The sequence below is a fragment of the Macaca mulatta genome, chromosome 8, assembly GCF_049350105.2.
Source record: "Macaca mulatta isolate MMU2019108-1 chromosome 8, T2T-MMU8v2.0, whole genome shotgun sequence".
Lineage (NCBI taxonomy): Eukaryota > Metazoa > Chordata > Mammalia > Primates > Cercopithecidae > Macaca > Macaca mulatta.
Window position 1 is genome coordinate 77,344,352 of NC_133413.1, and position 21,605 is coordinate 77,365,956.

At 40.9% G+C, this 21,605-nt stretch overlaps 1 protein-coding gene across 1 annotated transcript in view; it reads right to left on the reverse strand.

Moving 5' to 3' along the window:
- VCPIP1 (valosin containing protein interacting protein 1) overlaps window positions 1-21,100 on the reverse strand; it is a 39,479-nt gene extending 18,379 nt beyond the window's left edge. Inside the window, 2 exon segments of the mRNA NM_001260931.1 lie at window positions 5,414-5,500; window positions 18,174-21,100. Coding sequence (NP_001247860.1) covers window positions 5,414-5,500; window positions 18,174-20,880 — 2,794 coding nt within the window. The 5' untranslated portion in view covers window positions 20,881-21,100.
- Between the last annotated feature and the right edge of the window lie 505 nt (window positions 21,101-21,605).

Sequence of the window (21,605 nt, forward strand, 5' to 3'; positions counted from 1 at the left end):
TTACAGGCGCATGCCACTGCACCTGGCTAATTTTTGTATTTTTAGTAGAGATGGGGTTTCACCATGTTGGCCAGGCTGGTCTCAAACTCTTGACCTCAAGTGATCCGCTTGCCTCGGCCTCCCAAAGTGCTGGGATAACAGGCCACTGCACCTGGCCCAAAATGCATTTAATACCATGATAAACCCATCATAAAGTCAAAAAATCCTAAATCAGGCACGGCCTGTATATTCAAATGCAGTAACAATAAAAATCCCAGCGGACTCTTTTTGAAGAAATCAAGCTGATTCTAAAATTTATATGGATAGGCCAGGCACAGTGGCTCACACCTGTAATCCCAATACTTTGGGAGGCTGAGGAAGGCAGATCACTTGAAGTCAGGAGTTTGAGATCAGCCTGACCAACATAGTGAAACCTTGTCTCCACAAAAATAACAAAAATTAGCCAGGTGTGGTGGCATATGCCTGTAATCCCGGCTACTCAGGAGGCTGGGACAGGGAAGAATTGCTTGAACCCAGGAGATGGCGGTTGTAGTGACCTGAGATGGTGCCACAGTACTCCATCCAACCTGGGTGACAGAGTGAGACTCCATCTCAAAAAAATAAATAAATACAGGAGTTCGAGACCAGCCTGGCCAACATGGTGAAACCCCGTCTCTACTAAAAACACAAAAAATTAGCCAGCTGTGGTGGTGTGCACCTGTAATCCGAGCTACTTGGGAAGCTGAGACAGGAGAATCGCTTGAACCTGGGAGGCAAAGGTTGCAGTGAGCCAAGATCGCACCACTGCACTCCAGCCTAGGTGAAAGAGCAAGACTCTGTCTCAAAAATAAATAAATAAGTAAATTAAATAAATAAATAGGCCAGGTGTGGTGGCTCACGCCTGTAATCCCAGCACTTTGGGAGGCCAAGGCGGATGGATCATGAGGTCAAGAGTTCAAGACCAGCCTAGCCAAGATGGTAAAACCCCGTCTCTACTAAAACTACAAAAATTAGCCAGGCGCGGTGGCAGGTGTCCGTAATCCCAGCTAGTTGGGAGGCTGAGGCAGGAGAATGGCTTGAACCTGGGAGGCAGAGGTTGCAGTGAGCCAAGACTGCAACACTGCACTCCAGACAGAGTAAGACTTCGTCTCAAAAAAATAAGCAGGTAAGTAAGTAAATAAATAAATAAATAAAATAAAATTTATATGGATAAACAAAGGACTCAGAACACCCAAAACAATTCTGAAAAAGAAAAAAAGATGGAGGACTCACACTGATTTCAAGAATAACTATAAGATACAATAATCAGGATGCTATACTGGAGAAAGGAGAGACATAGATCAACAAAACAGAAAAGAGATTCTAGAAATACTAATAGAACCACACATATAGTCAGTTGATTTAAGAAAAAGTAATTTCACTGAGGTATACTGTGCATATCACATAATTCATCCTTTTCAGGTGTATGACTCATGGTCAACTGATTTTTGACAAATATACCAAAATAATCCAATGGATAACATAAAGCCTTTTCAACAAATGGTGCTGGCACAACTGGGCATCCATACATTAAAAAATGAACCTTGACCCATACCCTGCGATATATTGAAAAATCAACTTGAAATAGATCATAAACCTAAATATAAAACCTAAAACTATAAACTCCTAGAAGAAAACACAATTGATCCTCCCACCTCAGCCTCCTGAGTAGCTGGGACCACAGGCACACATCACCACGCCCGACTATTCTTCATATTTTTAGTAGGGATGGAGTTTCATCATGTTTCCCAGTCTGGTCTTGAACTCCTGAGCTCAGGGAATCCGCTCACCTTGGCCTCCCAAAGTGCTGGGAATACAAGTGTGAGCCACAGTACCTGGCCAGTTACAGGTCTTTTAAAATGTGACACATCTATATCATGGACTACTACTCAGCAACAAAAAGGAATAAAATCTAGTTATTTGAAGTGTTTTTAAAAAACGAAGGAATAAACTAATACATGCAACAAGACAGATCTCAAAAGCATATTAAAACATAAATAGGCACATTTTTTCTGTATAGGGCAACATTTGTGCACCATATGGTTTCTTTCACAAGTATTCAATTCTGCCACTGTAATGTGAAAGCAGCCACAGACATGTAAACATGAGTGTGGCTGTGCTCCAGTGAAACTGTCTGTCTATCTATCTATCTATAATCTATCTGATCTAATTGATAATTTATCTAATCTATCTATAATCCATCCACTACCTATCTAATCTATCACCTATCTGATCTATCTAATCCATCATGTATGTATCTAATCTATCTATTCTATTATCTATCTATCTATCTATCTATCTATCTATCTATCTATCTATCCATCCATCCTCACTCTGTCACCCAGGCTGGAGTGCAGTGGCATGATCTTGGCTCACTGCAACCTCCGCCTCCTGGGTTCAAGCAATTCTCAGGTCTCAGCCTCCCAAGTAGCTGGGACTACAGTCGTGCACCACCACACCCAGTTAATTTTTTTGTATTTTTTGAAGAGATGAGGTTTTACCATGTTGGACAGGCTAGTCTCACACTCCTAGCCTCAAGTTATCTGCCCAACTCCGCCTCCCAAAGTGCTGGAATTACAGGCGTGAGCCACTGTGCTCAGTCCCAGTAAAACTTTTAAGTATTCAGCCAGGTACAGCGGCTCACGCCTGTAATTCCAACACTTTGGGAGGCTGATGCAGGAAGATCACCTGAGCTCAGGAATCCGAGACAAGCCTAGGCAACATAGTGAGACCTTGTCTCTACAAAAAATTTAAAAAAAATTAGTAGGGCATGATGGCGCATGCCTGTAGTCCCAGCTACTCAGTAGGGTAAGGGATGAGGATCACTTGAGCCCAGAGGATTGGGGCTGGAGGCTGCAATGAGTCACGATCATACCACTGCACTCCAGCCTGGGCAATAGAGCAAGACCCTGTCTCAAAACTAATAATAATAATAATAAATTATATAAACAAGCAGCAGGTCAGGTGCAGAGGCTCATGCTTGTAATCTGTCGCTTGTAATCCTAGCACTTTGGGAGGTCGAGGCGGGAGGACTGCTCGAGCTCAGGAGTTCAAGACCAGCCTGGGCAACATGGCAAAACCCCATCTCAACTAAAAATACAAAAAATTAGCTGGGTATGGTGGCAAATGGCTGTGGTCCCGGCTACTTGGGAGGCTGAGCTGGGAGGATCACCTAAGCCCAGGAGGTCAAGGCTGCAGTGAGCCATAACTGGGCCACTGCACTCCAATCCAGGAGATAGAGTGAGACCTTGTCTCTAAAACAAAAAAACAGGCAGCAGATTTGAGATGGCCGCACAGGCCACAGTTTGCCAATTCCTGTGCTAAATTAAAGATGCCAGACACAAAAAGTCACACTATAGGATTCTATTTACATGGTAATATGAAAAAGGCAAACATATAGGGGCAGAATCAAATGAATGGTTGCCAGGGCCTGGGATTGAGGAGAGTTGACTACAAAGAGGCACAAGAAAACTTTTTGGAGTGATGGAAATATTCTGTATCTTGATTACAGTGGTGGTGTTGGTTACATGACTATATATGCTATATATATGTGTTTGTCAAAATTCATATACAGTATACAAAATTTGTATACTTGTAAGTCTGAAAAGGATGAATTTTACTGTTTATAACTTATGTCTCAATAATCCTGTCTTAAAAGAAAAAAACAAGGCATTTTTTTGGTCTCTGATTAAAGAAAAACCAAGAGAAGAAAACATCTTTTAGAAAATTATCAACATTAATTATCGAAAAAATTCAAACACTGACTGGATATTTGGTGACATTAAAAAAAATTGTTCTTTTTTTAGGCTGTAATAATTTTTCTTTTTTAAAGAGTTCTTATCTTTAGAAATACATATTGAAGTTCGAAGGAGAAAATGAGAAGGAAAAAAAAGGAAACATGTACCAATGTACTTACAGGTGAAATTATAGTATATCTGAGATCTACTTTAAAATAGTCCAATTAAAAAGGGGACAGAGATGTACTAATCATTATTGAGGCTGGGTAGTAGGTAAATGGGGGTTCATTATATTATTCTTGCTACTTTTGTATATGTTTGAATATTTCTACAACAACCAAGTTGGAAGGAAAAAAAAGTGTATGAGGAAGAGATGAAAACAACAAAACAGATTATGCAATTAATGTCTACAATGGCCAGGTAGGTGAAATATATAAGCCAGAGCGGTAAGTCTGGGGCCGAAAGCATTAACATAAAATCTTTGAAAAAAATGTGTGAAGTCCAAACACATGGCCTGGCAACCTCTCTCTTAAGACCACTCTGAAGATACAGACATACACTTGTACACAAATCTGTCTTTACAAACAATGTATGTACAACGTGAAAGAAGCTAAATGTATAATGAGCTGTATCCTAGAACTTAGAAAGCAATCAGATATATGCTAAATATGGCCAAACATAACAACACCACCACAAATATTATCTGGTTCTTGAATACTAGCATTATAAACAAATCTGCTTCTAATTTCACAATTTGTCTTTAGTTGTTAAGAATCATACACATGGCTACGCGTGGTGGCTCACGCCTGTAATCCCAACGCTTTGGGAGGCCGAAGCGGGCAGATCACCTGAGGTCAGTAGCTTGAGACCAGCCTAGCCAACATGGTGAAACCCTGTCTCTACTAAAAAAAAAACACAAAAAATTAGCCAGGCGTGGTGGCAGGCGCCTGTAAGCCCAGCTACTCAGGAGGCTAAGGCAGGAGAATTGCTTGAACCCCGAGGTGGAGCTTGCAGTGAGCCAAAAGCATGCCATTGCACTCCAGCCTGGGGAACAAGAGCAAGACTTCATCTAAAAAAAAAAGAAAAAAAAAAGAATCATACACATGGCCGGGCACAGTGGCTCACGCCGGTAATCTCAACACTTTGGGAGGCCAAGGTGGGCAGATTACCTGAGGTCGGGAGTTCAAAACCAGTCTAACCAAATGGAGAAACCCCATCTCTACTAAAAATACAAAATTAGCCAGGCGTGGTAGCACATGCCTGTAATCCCAGCCACTCGGGAAGCTGAGGCAGGAGAATCGCTTGAACCCAGGAGGCAGAGGTTGCAGTGAGCCAAAATCGTGCCATTGCACTCCAGCCTGGGCAACAAGAACGAAACTCCATCTCAAAAAAAAAAAAAAAAAAAAGAATCATACACCCATACACATAATTTAAATGAGAAAAGAATAGCAACAAAGTGATAGATTTTTAGTAATACTAGCAGAAAACATAGCTGACCATGTCAGGGTAATAATCCATTTTAACTAGGCAAACTGCTAAAGAATATAAACCTAAAATTAACTTTGAAAATATTTTAGTAGAAAACTATATGAACTTTCTTAATCTTGAAATAGCTTCAGTAGAGCTATTATTTAAGAATAAAATCAAATTAACTATACCCATGGTTTTCTTCATAATACTGTAGAATACACCACCCTGCTGAAACATGTGAGGAAGTCCCTTTGCATAAGACCATACATCTTCTCCTGTAAGACAAAAACAGATACAGTATTAGCAACAAACAAAAGAGTTCCATCCCGGGCTGCTTTAGTAAAGATTAACCTAGAATAAACATCAAGGCAGAGCTCCTAAATGAGTGAAACACCCTGATACGCCATAGAGAGATGATACTGAGTGACAGGATTGTGGCATACTAGAAAATGCATGGCCTATCTAACTGTGCCAGTCACTGACAAGGGCTGTCATAGAAGAGTGCATGCCTAGCGTTTCAAGACCATGTGGCTTTTCAAGAGAAGCCCAAAATTCAAGTTTTTAATATGAATTCTCCCAATTTTAAAATGTAGGAACTAATTAAAAAGTGTCTTTAAAACCACATGAGTCAACAAACATGGTGGCTCATGCCTGTAACCCCAGTACTTTGGGGGGCTATGGATAGCTTGAGTTCAGGAGTTCCAATACCAGCTTTGGCAACGTGACGAAACTCCATCTCTACCAAAATAAACAAATAAATAAATAGCCAGACGTGGTGGCGTGTGCCTGTCATCCCAGCTACTTAGAGGGCTGAAGCGGTGGAGTGGCCAGGGGGAATCCCTTGTGCACAGGAGGTCAAGGCTGCAGGGAGCAGTGTTTGCATCACTGCACTCTACCCTGGGTGACAAAGTGAGACCCTGTTTCAAAAAAAGAAGAAACAAAACCACGAGTCAAGGTAGTCAATATTATGATGAACAAAATAGATCTGAAGACTCAATCCAGCTCAAAGGAAACTAGTCTGTAAACTCTGTACTAGAACAGATAAGATTATTAAAAGATATTTTTGAGCCAGGCACGGTGGCTCACTCACGCCTGTAATCCCTCACTTTGGGAGGCCGAGGCGGGCAGATCACCTGAGGTCTGGAGTTCAAGACCAGCCTGGCCAACATGGTGAAACCCCGTCTTTACTAAAAATACAAAAATTAGCTGAACGTGGTGGCGCGCACCTGTAGTTCCAGCTACTTGGGCAGCTGAGGCAGGAAAATAGCTTGAACCCAGGAGGTTGAGGTTGCAGTGAGCCGAGATCGTGCCATTGCACTCCAGACTGTGCTATAAGAGCAAAACTCTCTCTCAAAAAAAAGAAAAGATACATTTTTGAAAGTAAAATACAAAATTGTAAATATAAATCTTATATTTATATTAAAACCAAGAAATAAACAGAAGGGGCTATTTCAATACTTATTTCAGTAAGAAATTTCAAATAAAATGTAAAGAATGATCATCACTGTTGAAGAAATCAATAAAGAATGGCAGGAACATAACAGTTACTATGGCTGTTTCTATTTGTTTCTTTATAGTTTACATTCTAATCTGCTAATGTATATGTACTACTTTTATAATCAGGAAGTTTTTAATTTTAACAAAAAAAGTTAACTTTTGTCTTCCCTACCTGAAGATTATATTGTTGGACCTGACCTCTGAATAATTATGACTGACAGTGCTAATTAATCACTATGTACTTACAATATCTCAGAGTTCTAATCCCGCCTCACATTCATAAACAGGATATGACTTTGTGTGGCAGCTGGCTAAACTTACCTTCAGTACACCAGCTTAAAGTAGGTAAGTTTTAGAAGACTTGACAATTAAAGTTTCAGTTAATCAAAACATTTACTTATAAACACTTCCTAATGATGCAGTTCTACTAGAATATCTATATTTAAGGGTGGACACACGGAAGTTTAATATTAATAAGAGTCTACAAATAAAGAAATATTAGTAACCACCGGTGGTGGCTCTGATTGCTGAGCTTACTATTAAACCTCACTTAGATAAATTATTTCTGTGAATGATAACCTTTCATTTCGTTATTGTCAATGTTGTCCTAAATGTACTTAATATTTTCTAAAATATTCTAGTATAGCATTTATTTGGAAGTCATATCAAAAAAATATACGGCGGTAATTTTTTTGATAAGAATCCAAACAGGGCTGGTCTGAAGGTAGTGAGTTATCTCAACTAACTGTTCAGTTACAGTTAGAACTGCTTGTTCTACCATTTCCCCCTTCTCACTACCTGCACTTGACTAGTCCAAATAAACAAAAACCACAAGAATCTGAATAGGTGCCAAAATGGTGAACTCCTCAGAACTGACCAACTGATTAATAAGAAAAATCACATCTCTTAGTACTTTACATATCTAGTTATTCATAATTTAAATAGGCAAATCACTTAACTCTGCTGCAGTGTTTGTCAACCTTGTTTCCATTATCTCCCCCTAAGGAGCCTTTACAGGCATTATTTTTCTAGTCCTCCCCACGTCCTCATGATATCTGAATTACACATATATACTTTATATCTGCTTATGTACTGTATATATATATCTTAGTTTTATATATTAATGATAAGATTTTTTCACCCTTTCTCCAAGAACAAATTTTCACCCCCTTCAAAGCAATATGGCCCCACTGTTCTATTACTTTAAGGGAAATACCACGTAAGCCTCTACTATCTACCAAGCTTTGAGCAGGCTCTTCACACAGTTTCATTAACTCATCACAACTAAGCTCTACGGAAAAGGAAACAAGCTCAGAGAGCTTAAATAACTCTTCCAAGATCACACAGCTAGTAAGTGCTAGAGCCAGGATTTGAATCTTGTATATCAGTCCAAAGTGTATACCCTCCTTTCCATTGACATTAAACCTCTACTGAAGGTCAAATTGGCCAGGCTCACACCTGTAATCCCCGCACTTTAGGAAGCCAAGGCAGGCGGATTACCTGAGGTCAGGAGTTTGAGACCAGCCTGGCCAACATGGTGAAACTCCTTCTCTACTAAAAATACAAAAATTAGCCAGGCATGGTGGCACATGCCTGCTATCCTAGCTACTCTGGAGGCTGAGGCAGGAGAATTGCTTGAGCCCAGGAAACGGAGGTTGCAGTGAGCCGAGGTCGTGCCACAGCACTCCAGCCTGGCTGACAGAGTAAGACACTGTCTCACACACACAGGAAAAAAGGTCAAGTTGTTTTGGCAAATTTGAAAGAACTATTCAGTCTTTTCTTAATAGAAATTCACGGCATCAACAACTGGTTGGAGAAAAAAGTAGGTAATTTCTTTTGGTAAACAAATATCTCCACTGAAAGTCATGTTTGTTGGTAAGAAAAATGAGGAAAGGGATTAGAGATCAGGAAGCAGGGGTTTTGACACTTTGCACAAGTCCTGCACCACTCTCATATGGCTCTCCACTGCATTTCTCTCCAACCCTCCTAATGCCCAGGTTCAATGCCTGGATTACTGCCACTTCCTCACAGCTGGTTTCCCTTGAGTCTTATCCCCCATAAATCCCTCCACTATACAGTCTTCAGAGTTAAACCTATAATGGTTCCCCAATGCCATATGGCAAAGTCCAAGTTCCTTTTCCATGGCATACAAGGCACTCTAAGAGTTGGTCCTTGCCTTTCCCATCTGACATCATACCATACCTTTATTTTTACAATGTTATACCACCAAACAACTGTTCCTATTCCCTAAAGGCCAATAATTGTTACATATTATTTAAAACTCAATCTAGGTATCACTTCCTTTAGGACTCTTTGGAGTGTTGATTAGGTAGGTACCCTTATTTGATGCTCCTACGTATATGAATACCATAGCCCTTATCACACTTTAGGTTAACTAACTTTCCTGTTTTACCTTCTAGACTAGGTTTCCCTTTTATACTTTTCAGATTCAGGGAAAGGTCAGTGGCCTGACTTTTTACCCCCAGGGCCTGGCACAGTGCTGAACAGATGGCAGCACTCTTAGTATTGGTTGAATGAATGTATAGATGCAAGCTTATCCAATCAGCCTTATTTTGTTGTTGTCCTGTTTTGTTTTGTTTTGTTTTGTTTTAGGCTTTTAGCAGCCTGAAGCTATGGTTTTAGTTTCTGTCTCTAGTGATAAGCAGAAAAGAGTGATGAGGAAGGGGCTCTAATGGTCCATCCCGAAACAAAAGCTAAGAACCCATAACTATATTCTCTCCCTTAGACACCCTTGACGGAGTGAATATTATAAATGAGGTTTTTCCTTTTAAACAGTGCCTGAAAGCAATCCAGAATAAACTTAATTGAAGCATCATGATGATAACCATTCTTCAATGTTACACATATAAAACACAACTAATGATTATATGCCACTGACTTTTCCCTGAATCTTGTTTTCTCTTCAAGAATCTAATAAAACAAAATAATAGCAAAGACAAAGGGAAATAGTTTTTCTAACATTTTATTCGAAAGCAAACTTTTAGAGAATAGGAACAGTTTGGAAAAGCTTCTAACAAATATGTTAATTTATATTTTTGTTAGTCTCCAATTATTTTTACTTTATAATCCAACTGTTTCTTCATACTACAAAAGTAAAAATACTTCTATCCAATGTACTGTGTATATATAAATATAGAAAAAAAACTATACTACTGCGAGCACCATAGATAACCTCTGTTAATTACCTTGCTTCCACAAATCCTTCCTCCTCATAACCTTCAACCTTCTACCTGACACAGTAGCTATATATGGCAGTGGTATTATGAACGTTTTTTCTTTTGGTTTATCCAATTTTTTTCCTATTTGATGTAAAGTAACTTTTGTTTAAAAATATGTTAAAATACATTTTTTAAAATGTATTTTTCTAATTTTTTCTAATAAAATTATAGAGTTAAAGTTTAAAGTCATCATCAAAAAAAAATTAAGAGATTACCATTCTAATTTTTAAATTTTAGGTGTTTATTTATTTTTTGAAATAGGGTCTCGCTCTGTCACCTAGGCTGGAAAGTATTGGCTCAATCACGGTTCACTGCATGATCTCCTGAGCTCAAGCAATCCCCTCACCTCAGCTTCCTGAGTAGCTAGGACTACAGGCGTGTGCCACCACAGCTTGTAGAGACAGGGTCTCCCTGTGTTGCCGAAGCTAGTCTTGAATGCCTGGTCTCAGGCCATCCTCCTGCCTTGGCCTCCCAAAGTGCTAGGATTATAGGCATGAGCTACTGTGCCTAGCCTTCTAACTTTAAATATTTTAAAAGGCAATTTGAATTTTTTACTTTGCAATTTACGGGACAAAGCAGTAAATTTAAAAATCTAACACCTAAATGAAATATATTTTTGTTTTATTTATTTATTTATTTATTTTTGAGACGGAGTCTTGCTCTGTCACCTAGGCTGGAGTGCAGTGGCATGATCTTGGCTCACTGCAGTCTCTATCTCCCACGTTCCAGCAGTTCTCCTGCCTTACCCACCTGGGTAGCTGGGACTACAGGCACAAACCACCACATCCGGCTAATTTTTGTGTTTTTAGTAGATACCGGATTTCACCACGTGGGCCAGGCTGGTCTCAAACTCCTGACCTCAGGCAATCCGCCCACCTCGGCCTCACAAAGTGCTGGGATTACAGGCGTGAGCCACCGCACCCAGCCTATTTCATTTTTGAGACAGAATCTTGCTCTGTCCCCCAGGCTGAAGTGCAGTGGAGCAATCTCTGTTCACTGAAACCTCCGCCTCCTGGGTTCAAGCAATTCTCATGCCTCAGCCTCCAAAGTAGCTGGGATTACAGGCGTGTGCCACCACTCTCGGCTAATTTTGTATTTTTAGTAGAAATGGGGTTTCCCCATGTTGGCCAGGCTAGTCTCAAACTCCTGATTTCAGACAATCTGTCCACCTCGGCCTCCCAAATTGCTGGGATTACAAGTGTGAGCCACCATGCCCAGCCAAAATGTATTTTTAAACCCCAAAAGAAATACCCAAAATGAACTCTGAAGTATTTACGACCATAAAGTACTTAACTTTATTTAAATTTAAAATTTAAAGAAACAAGTCAAAATTGTTTAATAATTTGAATAAATGGTTCCAAATATAAAGTAGGAACACAGGACTGTTTCAACTAGACAGAATTCCAAAGGTATTTATTTGCTGAAAGAATTGTTGGCATCTCTCTAACCTTCCTGACGTAATCCTCGCATTTAAAAGTTTATCTACCCTACTGATAATCAAGATGGTTTATAAAAAAGGCATATCTGTTTCTTGCCTGAAATTCAGTCCCCTTAAGGGTATACAGTCACACAACTTTAGTGTCACCAGCGGCATTAATGAATATTTTTATTATACACAGACATGCACACAAACTCAATAGTGTTTAAATGAGTACAGAGTCTGAAAGGACACATCCCAATTTATTAATAATGATTTTATCTGGGGAGTACAAATGTTAAGAACTACCATATTTTATAGGTACTTGAATTATTTGAATTTTTAAAATTATATTGTAATTGAAAAGATATTAAAAATAAAAGTGATCAAAGAAGTTGGAACAGAATCTATTATTATCTAGATTTCCTTTTCTATCTAGAAAGGAATAGCATCAACATTTGACTTAATCTTCAATTATAATTATATAAAATCACCATTTACAATATATACATTTATCTTAAGATACATCTATGCATTATTTTTTATCAACTTTATAACTGCTCTCCTATTACAAATATGCTACATATAAATCAACAGAAGGGCTACCAGAAGGCATAGAAAGAATGATATGCGGCCAGGCACAGTGGCTCACGCCTGTAATCCCAGCACTTTGGGAGGCTCAGGTGGGCAGATCACGATGTCAGGAGTTCAAGACCAGCCTGGCCAACATAGCAAAACCTTGTCTCTACTAAAAATACAAAAATTAGCCAGGCGTGGTGGCAGGCCCTGTAATCCCAGCTACTCGGGAGGCTGAGGCAGGAGAATCGCTTGAACCTGGGAGGCAGAGTTGCAGTGAGCCAAGATTGCGCCATTGCACTCCAGCCTGAGCAACAGAGCAAGGCTCTGTCTCGGATAAAAAAAACAAAGAAAAAAGAAGAAGAATACGCATGAGCACTATCTAGATTTGAAGCTGCCCCTTTACCCAACATTTGAAAAAAAAAAAAAAAATCAAGGTGCAATAATAATATTCAGTTGTTGCCTAAAAAATAAGTGTCTCAGTCCCATGCGTGATTCTGGAAAATTCTTGCTTTTTTTTTTTTTTGAGACAGAGTCTCACTCTGTCGCCAGGCTGGAGTGCAGTGGCCCGATCTTGGCTCACTGATACCTCTACCTCCCGGGTTCAAGCAATTCTCCTGCCTCAACCTCCCGAGCAGCTGGGATTACAGGTGAGCGCCACAATGCCCGGCTAATTTTTGTATTTTTAGAGACGAGGTTTCACCATCTTGGCCGGCCTGGTCTCAAACTCCTGACCTCATGATCCACCCGCCTCAGCCTCCCAAAGTGCCAGGATTACAGGCGTGAGCCACTGCGCCTGGGTGATTCTGGAAAATTCTAAGGCATTTACAACATCAAGAGGTATTATGAAATTACAAAACACTGTGTATTTTAAATATATATATTAAAAAGTCACACAGTTCTTTCAGGAACAGAGAAAGTATATCAAAATGAAACAAGTTTCTCAACTCCTGAAAGGTTGGTACACTTTGTAGTAAAGCAAGGAAGTGTCACGTAGCCTAATTTCATTTAAGTAACTCCAAACTGACAAATTCTATTCTTCACATAAATCTGTTCTTACCTCTAGGAAAACAAAAAAACAAAACTAGAAACTTAATGAAATATAACACTAAGAAAAACTAAATTGGCCTAGATATTTATGGTGGATAATGTACCACCTATCCTATCTACCATGAAAGAAAACCTACAAATAACTGATCTACAAGAATTTTTTTTTTTTTTTTTGGAAAGAGTGTTGCTCTGTTGCCCAGAATGGAGTGCAGTGGCGCAATCTCGGCTCACTGCAACCGCACCAGGTCTACAAGAAATTTGAACGACATATTTTGCAAAGCCAGAGTTAATCTTTTAAGTATTATGTAAATAATGAAGATGACTGTCTGCAAAAAGTTAAGTTCAATTACCTCATGGTCTGGATAAAAGAGATTAAAATGTGAAATATTATGGGTAGAATATTGTTATTCCAGTTTATACTTCCTAAGATTCAAAGTTACTAGGTTCCAGGAATGACTTGTACTAAGCCAAAGACAAATACACATACTTATTGTTTTATTAATATAAGTAATAGACAATCTAGTCAATGAATATTCTACTTAAAAACGAAAGAAAAAGCTCACGTCCCTGGCTATCATGCAGTCAGCCTATTTAGTGAAAACATACAGGCCGGGCGCAGTGGCTCACACCTGTAATCCTAGCACTTTGGGAAGCTGAGACAGTGGATTGTCTGAGCTCAGGAGTTCGAGACCAGCATGGGCAACATGGTGAAACCCCATCTCTACTAAAAATACAAAAAATTAGCTAGGTGTGATGGTGTGCACCTGTAGTCCCAGTTACTTGAGAGGCTGAGAATCACTTGGACCCAGGAGACAGAGGTTGCAGTGAGCTGGGATCATGCCACTGCACTCCAGGCTGGGCGACAATCTGTCTCCAGAAAAAAAAAAAAAAAATTATACAATCCCCATGTATATATTTGATTCTTAATCAAATGAGAAGTTCTAAAATGCTGTGTTGGTCCTATTTGGGGATTTTATAATTTTTATGTATTTAGAAAATAAAGCTGGAGATCTGCTGATGAAAGCTAAAAAGTATGGAACTCCCTCAGCTGAAGGCCTGTAGGTAAGTTAATGGAGGGCAAGGACTGACTCTCTTTTATCTTCGTACACTCAACATACATACAAGTTCACAGAATACACTGATTTTGCTGAAATATTGCATTCATTAATTCAACAAGCATTTACTTGGCATCTACTATGTGCCAGGCCCTGAACTAGGAAATAAGGTATTCATTAGTGAAGAAAATAGAGTACAGTCTCTGTCTTGATAGACTTTATAATATAGTGGGGGAGGCAAACAAATAATTACACCAACAAATAAGATTATTAAAAATTGTGACAGATGCTGTGAGGGACATCAACAGGGTACACTGATAGAGGGAACCTACTTAGAATGGTCAGCAAAGGTTTCTCAAACCCTTACAAGGTGGTGGTATTTAAGCCTAAACTTAAACGAGAACAAGCCAGCTATCTGAACAGCATAAAGTCTGATGAGCTATATTCTAAACTAACATAACACAGCTTAGCTCACATTTGGTAATTCACAAAGTAATTTCTGCACTTTGAAATCTGCAATCTTCTAAACAAGGTCTGTCATTTCTAGCCCTCTCCAATCTAAACATCAACAGTTACCCAGCACTCTTTACATATGGTTAGCATTTATCTCCAAATTGACTTTTGTAGAAACATCTTTTTTTTAAAATTAAGAATATCTTCGGCCAGGCACAGTGGCTCATGCCTGTAATCCCAGCACTTTGGGAGGCCGAGGGGGGTGGATCATGAGGTCAGGAGATTGAGACCATTCTAGCCAACATGGTGAAACCCCATCTCTAGCAAAAATACAAAATTTAGCTGGGTGTGGTGGCGCATGCCTGTAATCCCAGTTATTCAGGAGGCTGAGGCATGAGAATTGCTTGAACCCAGGAGGTGGAGGTTGCAGTGAGCCAAGATCACACCACTGCACTCCAGCCTGGTGACACTGCGAGACTCCGTTTCAAAAAAATATACCTATCTTCTACATAATTCAAATACAGTTACAAGAGAACCAGAGGGAGAAAACTAATATGTATAAGGGACTAATATAGGCTATGCACTTAATACTTCAATTTAAAGCAGAAAGTATCTCAAGTGACACCATTACAAAATTAACAAAATGCTCTCTTTTACACCCAAATTTTGTGTTGGTAGTGGAAGCAGTTTTAAAGAAATGTATGGGTTTATACAGGCATAAATGTTGGATGTGAGGAGGGAAGGGATCAGAACAGAAAGACATTATCTTGGTAAACTCATTGCAGTCCATACTGTAGTTCTCTCAGATATTCAGGTCCAAGAACTTCCACCCAAACTCAAAAAGTATTTATACACTAGAATTATATTTTATTAATTTTCATTATGAAATATATTATCAACCAGGCACAGTGACTCACGCCTGTAACCCCAGCACTTTGGGAGGCTGAGGTGGGCGGTTCACGAGGTCAGGAGATCGAGACCATCCTGGCTAACACGGTGAAACCCCGTCTCTACTAAAAATACAAAAAAATTAGCCGGCCATGGTGGTATGTGCCTGTAATCCCAGCTACTTGGGAGGCTGAGGCAGGAGAATCGTTTGAACCCAGGTGGCGGAGGTTGCAATGAGCGGAGATCATGCCACTGTACTCCAACCTGGGCGACAGAGTGAGACTCTGTCTCAAAAATCTATATATAATCATATTGATCAAACCTTTTTTTTTTTTTTTGAGATACAGTCTTGCTCTGTCGCCCAGGCTGGAGCGCAGTGGTGCAATCTTGGCTCACTGCAACCTCTGCCTACCGGGTTCACAAGATTCTCCTGCCTCAGCCTCCCGAGGAGCTGGGACTATAGGCGCCTGCCACCATGACCGGCTACTTTTTTTTTTTTTGTATTTTTAGTAGAGACAGGGTTTCACCATCTTAGCCAGGATGATCTCGAACTCCTGACCTCGTGATCTGCCTGCCTCGGCCTCCCAAAGTGCTGGGATTACAGGCGTGAGCCACCGTGCCCAGCTCTGATCATATTTTTAAGGCTACTGCTCATAATCCTGCCCGTGTCAATTTATTAGTCTACAATGGAGAATACAGCTTTCAAAGTGAACATGTCCTTATCTGCACTGTCACCTGTACATCAAAACTTGTTATCAGGAAGCTAAAAGTGTTAAGAATACATGCCTGATGAACATGGAAATCAGGCAAAGGGATAGAGATGTTTCAGTCAGGCCATAGTCAGGATTGATCAAATATTCCTACCCCTCGACAGAGATTACCTTTCTAGTTACCAGAATTTTCATGAACCCCAGATGATGTATCTTTTTCCTTTGTACAGCAGTATATAAACATTGCCGAATTTTGCTTTTCACTTTTTTCAATGTTCAGTGCTGACTGACCGTCCATTCCATTTCTGCAGATACAGCCTTTCTTTAGCTGTGTTAATGTCATCTATTTAATTCAATTAAAAACATTTCAGAGTGCATACTACCTGCTGAGCACTATATCAGGTTCTGTGCATACAAGGATAAAGATAAGAGCCACATTCTCAAGACTCCATCTTCTATTGAGGAAGACCTTCTCTTTCCTGTTTTTGACCTGGGAGATTGCAGGTCTTTTACTTTATTTATCTATTTATTGAGACAGAGTCTTGCTCTGTTGCCAGGCTGGAATGCAGTCGCGCAATCTAGGCTCACCACAACCTCCAACTCCCGGGTTCAAGTAATTCTCCTGCCTCAGCCTCCAGAGTAACTGGGATTACAGGCACGGGCCACCTAAGATTTGTATTTAAGTACACTAGCATTTGTATTTAAGTGACCTTGATCACAAGGTCAGGATATCAAGACCATCCTGGCCAACAAGTTGAAACCCCATCTCTACTAAAAATACAAAAATTAGCTGGGCATGGAGGCGTGGGCCTGTAGTCCCAACTACTTGGGAGGCTGAGGCAGGAGAATTGCTTGAAGCCAGGAGGCAGAGTTTGCAGTGAGCCGAGATCGCGCCACTGTGCTCCAGCCTGGAGACAGAGCAAGACCATCTCAAAAAAAAAGGAAAAAAAAGAAATACATAAAGTGCGCAGGACAGCTCCTGACATATCCCCCAATTCACTTACTATGTCTGGCAAACTAAAATCAACAATTCCAGGTTCTAAATTTGTGCAGGGTTTTTAGATCCCCTATTTACTACTCCCCCAGATAAGCCAGGAGTAGTATTCATTTTGGTAGATTAAGGCCCAATTCACTGCCATATAGTACTATCAGAAAACAGAATCAAAACCCAGATCACTTTTCTAGCTGAAAGCTTTAATCTCAGCAAAAATAAAACCCTTCCAGTAACTAACACATTTAAATTTTACTTCATACTTTAAGACTTAATAAAGCATATTAACAGTTATTTCAAAACAAAGACTAAGCAAATACAGACACTGTAAAAAGTACACCATTGAACAGTATCTGAAATCATCTAAAGCTTTAAATTACACATTTGGTTGATAATATATTTTTCTTTATGCTGAATTATTAAAAACAAATACTTCTTTACATGATTACCATCTATCTCTGTTAGTTATGTTTCTCATGAACTACAACTTACAATAGTTCATTACAATTGATGGCAAAGACTTATTGAGTAGTGAAATTACTTAAATACAAATCCTAGTGTATGAATAAGAAAAATGTGATGAACTGGGAAAGGAAGAAAATGAAATGTAAGAGACTACTAGGTGGGAGTGCAGTGAGAATATAAACACCAGAAACTGCAATTCATCAAACAGGAAGTCCTGAAATCACATGACATACAGGAAAATAAAAATTAAAAATAAATGAAAAAGGGGCAAGGTAGGCAGGATCCATAGAGCCTACCAAAAATTTAAAACGCTTTAAATAAATACAAGTCCGTTTTTTAAAAAGCAATTGCGAGAATAAGACATATTTAAATAATCTGTTGACTATTATTGAGGGAATACCTTAACTTTCTATTTTCCTAATAGTTACTCAATAATCCTATTAACATCTATCCATTAACTGTCAAAATACTAAAAATAATTCTCTCCTGAAATATATAATTAAAAACTTACAATGGCCACAGATTTCTTTTCCCCCAAAGACAACAGGAAAACTCAGTGTATTATATTTACAATTAAGATATACCATCAGAATTAAATGTATCTTACCCATTAATGTTGCTAAAAGACACAAGGAGTACATTTCTTTTTCAGCTTGCTCCTGAAGTTCCTTAGATGACAGTTTACCAGTAACAGCAATATCTTCTTGTTTCACAGTGTGGGCTGAGTGTGCTGCAGCAGACTGACCACCTTCAGCTTTACTTTTTAGAATTTCTATTGTAATTCTGTCGCCGTGCTGTAAAGGAACTGGTTCCTTTTCCATTCCTGCCTGTGGTGGCATTAACTCTTTAGGAGGAAACCCGTATCGAATACACTGTAAATATGGAGGAATGTTGAACTCTCTGGCTATACTTTCCTGAAGTTCAAAAAAGGTTGTTGAAGACTTAAGGGTAACCATGGACTGTCGTCCATCATTAGTTGTGATTCGGATCTTCTTCTCCTTAGAAGTTGTAGGTGAATAGGGAGCCTTGGTAGGTGTAGCAGGTGCAGAGGATGGACCATCACGAATGGTACTGGGAGAAACAGTCCTGGGTTGCCCTTTTTGTTCTTGTTTTAACTTCTCTGTTTTCCGTTTCTGCATTACAGAAGCCTGTTCCGTAATATTCTGTTGAATAGTTCTTTCAGTTTTACTCATGTTTAACTCCTCCTTGTGCAAAGTTTTTGTTTTCTGTCCGGTAAGAATAATTTTAGTTGGGAGCTGAGACTCTGATTCTTGTCCTTGAACATCTCCAACTCTTTGGGCATGAGCACCATCTATATTTACAGGAGTATAATCATCGGGATTCTTTTTGGCAGTCTGATGCAATATAGTGTGGACAACTTTCTGAACTAGGATTTCACTCCCAAATTCACCTGGAAAGTGCTTGGTAACAAGTTTCATTGCAACATCGTAAACATTACTATTCAAAGATGAATCACTTTCATACTGGAACCAATATACTGTCTCTCTGACCACTCTTCCACCCCATTCTAAAGTAATAGGGAAAGCTTCTGGTAGATTGTCATACTCCTTACCATCCCAAAAGTGTTTGAATCCACAACCACATTTGCCACCAGTGGACCTAGAATTAGTTCTGTCTCCATCCAAATACACAATAGAACCATCTCCTCTGACCTTTCGCACAGATGTGCCATGGCACCAATTACAAGCTGTTAGGTTACTCAATCCATAGTCTGGTACCAGAACATCTTTCACTGAATCATATGAGCAAACCAAATTGTTCAAGGGAAAGCTATAATTTTTGTCAGTCCTCAGCTGTCCATGAGTACTTTTTGCCAGGTTATACAATTTCCCTCCAGGAGCCAACCACTCTGGAGGAACATGAAGTTCAGAAAGGGCACCACAGAGCAAACATTTGTGAAGGCGATTATCCATTACTGCTTTTTTAGCAGCTGCTGTGACTTCTTCAGGCTGAACTCCTATCACTCCAGTCCTTCTGTAGAAATACTGATGGACATCAGCAACCAAACTAGGATGGATACCATGTTTGTCCATAAAGACTTCTTCCATAGCAGCAACAAGCCTAAGTAAGTATTTATCTTGCAAACTTCTGTCACCTCCAATAACACAACCACCATCCTCTTCAAGTTTGATGTACTTTTTAATAAGGTCCTGAGGCACACCCCATGCTTTAGGAAGCAAATTCATAGGCAGTTTGGGCAAAGCAGCCCCTTTTATGCCTACCAAGGGGATATAATGGTTTCTACCGGAGCTGCTCCATGCAATACAGATTGGTTTGTTCAAATGACCATCTTTCCCAGTGCATTTCTCTGCAGGGATGAGCCCAGGTAGAAAGGTGGCTGAATAATCACCAGAGCTTCTCATGCCACTGAGGGAATCTAACAGAATAATAGGACGATGTAACACATTGGCAAGACCAAATATGTGGATATTCCTCAGGCCCAAGGGAACACCCTCAGGTGGTACAAACAGAGGGTCACACTCATTGATAATGTCCTCCCACTCAGCGGCATCAATGAAGTCATGGAACAGAGCTTGATATCGGGCCAAGTGCTGCTGAAAGTGCTGTTTAAGATTCTCTCTTAAGGCATGCCAGAAGAGCTCTCGGCCTACTAGAGCACGAGACACAGCATGCACCAGGCAGTGTCCATCCCCGTCCACATGCACTGGAATAAGACATTCCTGACTTTTATTGGCCCGCTTAATGTCCTCCAGAGTATCATGCAAATACAGGAGGCTTCCGGAGCGGTCCTTGCCATAGCCCACAGTGTTAACATGCTCTGGTTCTATGAGGAAGGCGCGGTCGCCCAGTAAGGCGCAATCGAACAGTTCGCCCTGGTTCATGTCCCGGAGAAGCTTGGCCCGGCCTGTCTGTTTGTCCATTCCATAGCGAGCTAATATGGGCGACAACAATTTGCAGTGATAGTTGGAAAGGCCCATCACCTTTACCAGTTCCGTGTTCTTCTTGGGTGCCCCCGTCACCCCGAGCAGCGCGTTCCGCAGCAGGTTGTGTAGCACTACGTCCGGGTCGGTCACCTCCTCAACCCCCAGCAGCTGTTGCTGCTCGTGCCGCTGGCCGCACTCGGTACACTCGATGCTGACAGAACCGGAGGCCGGGAAGAACAGACGCGCCTGGCACTTCGGATCCGGGCAGCTCCCGGAAAGGATTCTCCGGTCTCTCCGCTTCAAAAGCCCTCCCGAAGCAGCCGCCGACGCCAGGGACGACGGAGTCTGTGGAGCCTCAGGGGGAGGAGGTGGCGGCGGCAGCGGAGGCGGCGGCGGCGGCTGAGACATAGCTCCCGGCTCTCGTGTCTCGCTCCGCGTCCCAAGCGACCCTCAAAAGCTCATAGCCCAGACCCCCACCAACCCGACTCGGTCTAATCCAGGCCCAGGGTGAAACACTTTCCTTTCCCTACCAGCTCCTCCTCCTCCTAAGCGAAGGCGGAAGCGCCGGACGTTGTTTCTCTTCTTACTTCTCCACTGCCGTAGCCGTTGCCCCGAACGTAACGGCCACCACCCCACCCCGCACTCACACTCACTCACTCTCGCTCTCTCCCTCAGACACAGACATACACGCCCTCATTGCGTGTGCGCAGGCGCAGCTTCCGCTCTGCCCTCTGGGAATTAGAGTCTCCTAGCCTCTGTGCTGGCCATCGAGCCCTAGGATCTTGAGTCCAGAAGGAACTACAAGTACCGTGAGGCCAAGCGCTTCAGCGCTAGCGGGGAGGAGGAAGAGGACGGCAAGAGGAAAAGGGGCCAAAGAAAGATGGTGACTCGCGTTGCCTGCCGGTAGTTGTAGTTTTGCTGGGCTCCCCTTCGTCTTCTTCCCCACTCTGCAGCCCAAGCCAAAGAGTCTGAGAGACCACATTTCCTAGGATGCCGTGCGGTGCGTCCAGCTGCACTTCCTCCTTAGGCGGAGGGAAGGATTCAGGGAAGCTTGGTTAAAACCAGAGTTAAAGGCAGTGGGAGTCGAAGGAGAGGGTCTGAAGTTCACGACTACTAGAAGGGGAGGGGAGTGG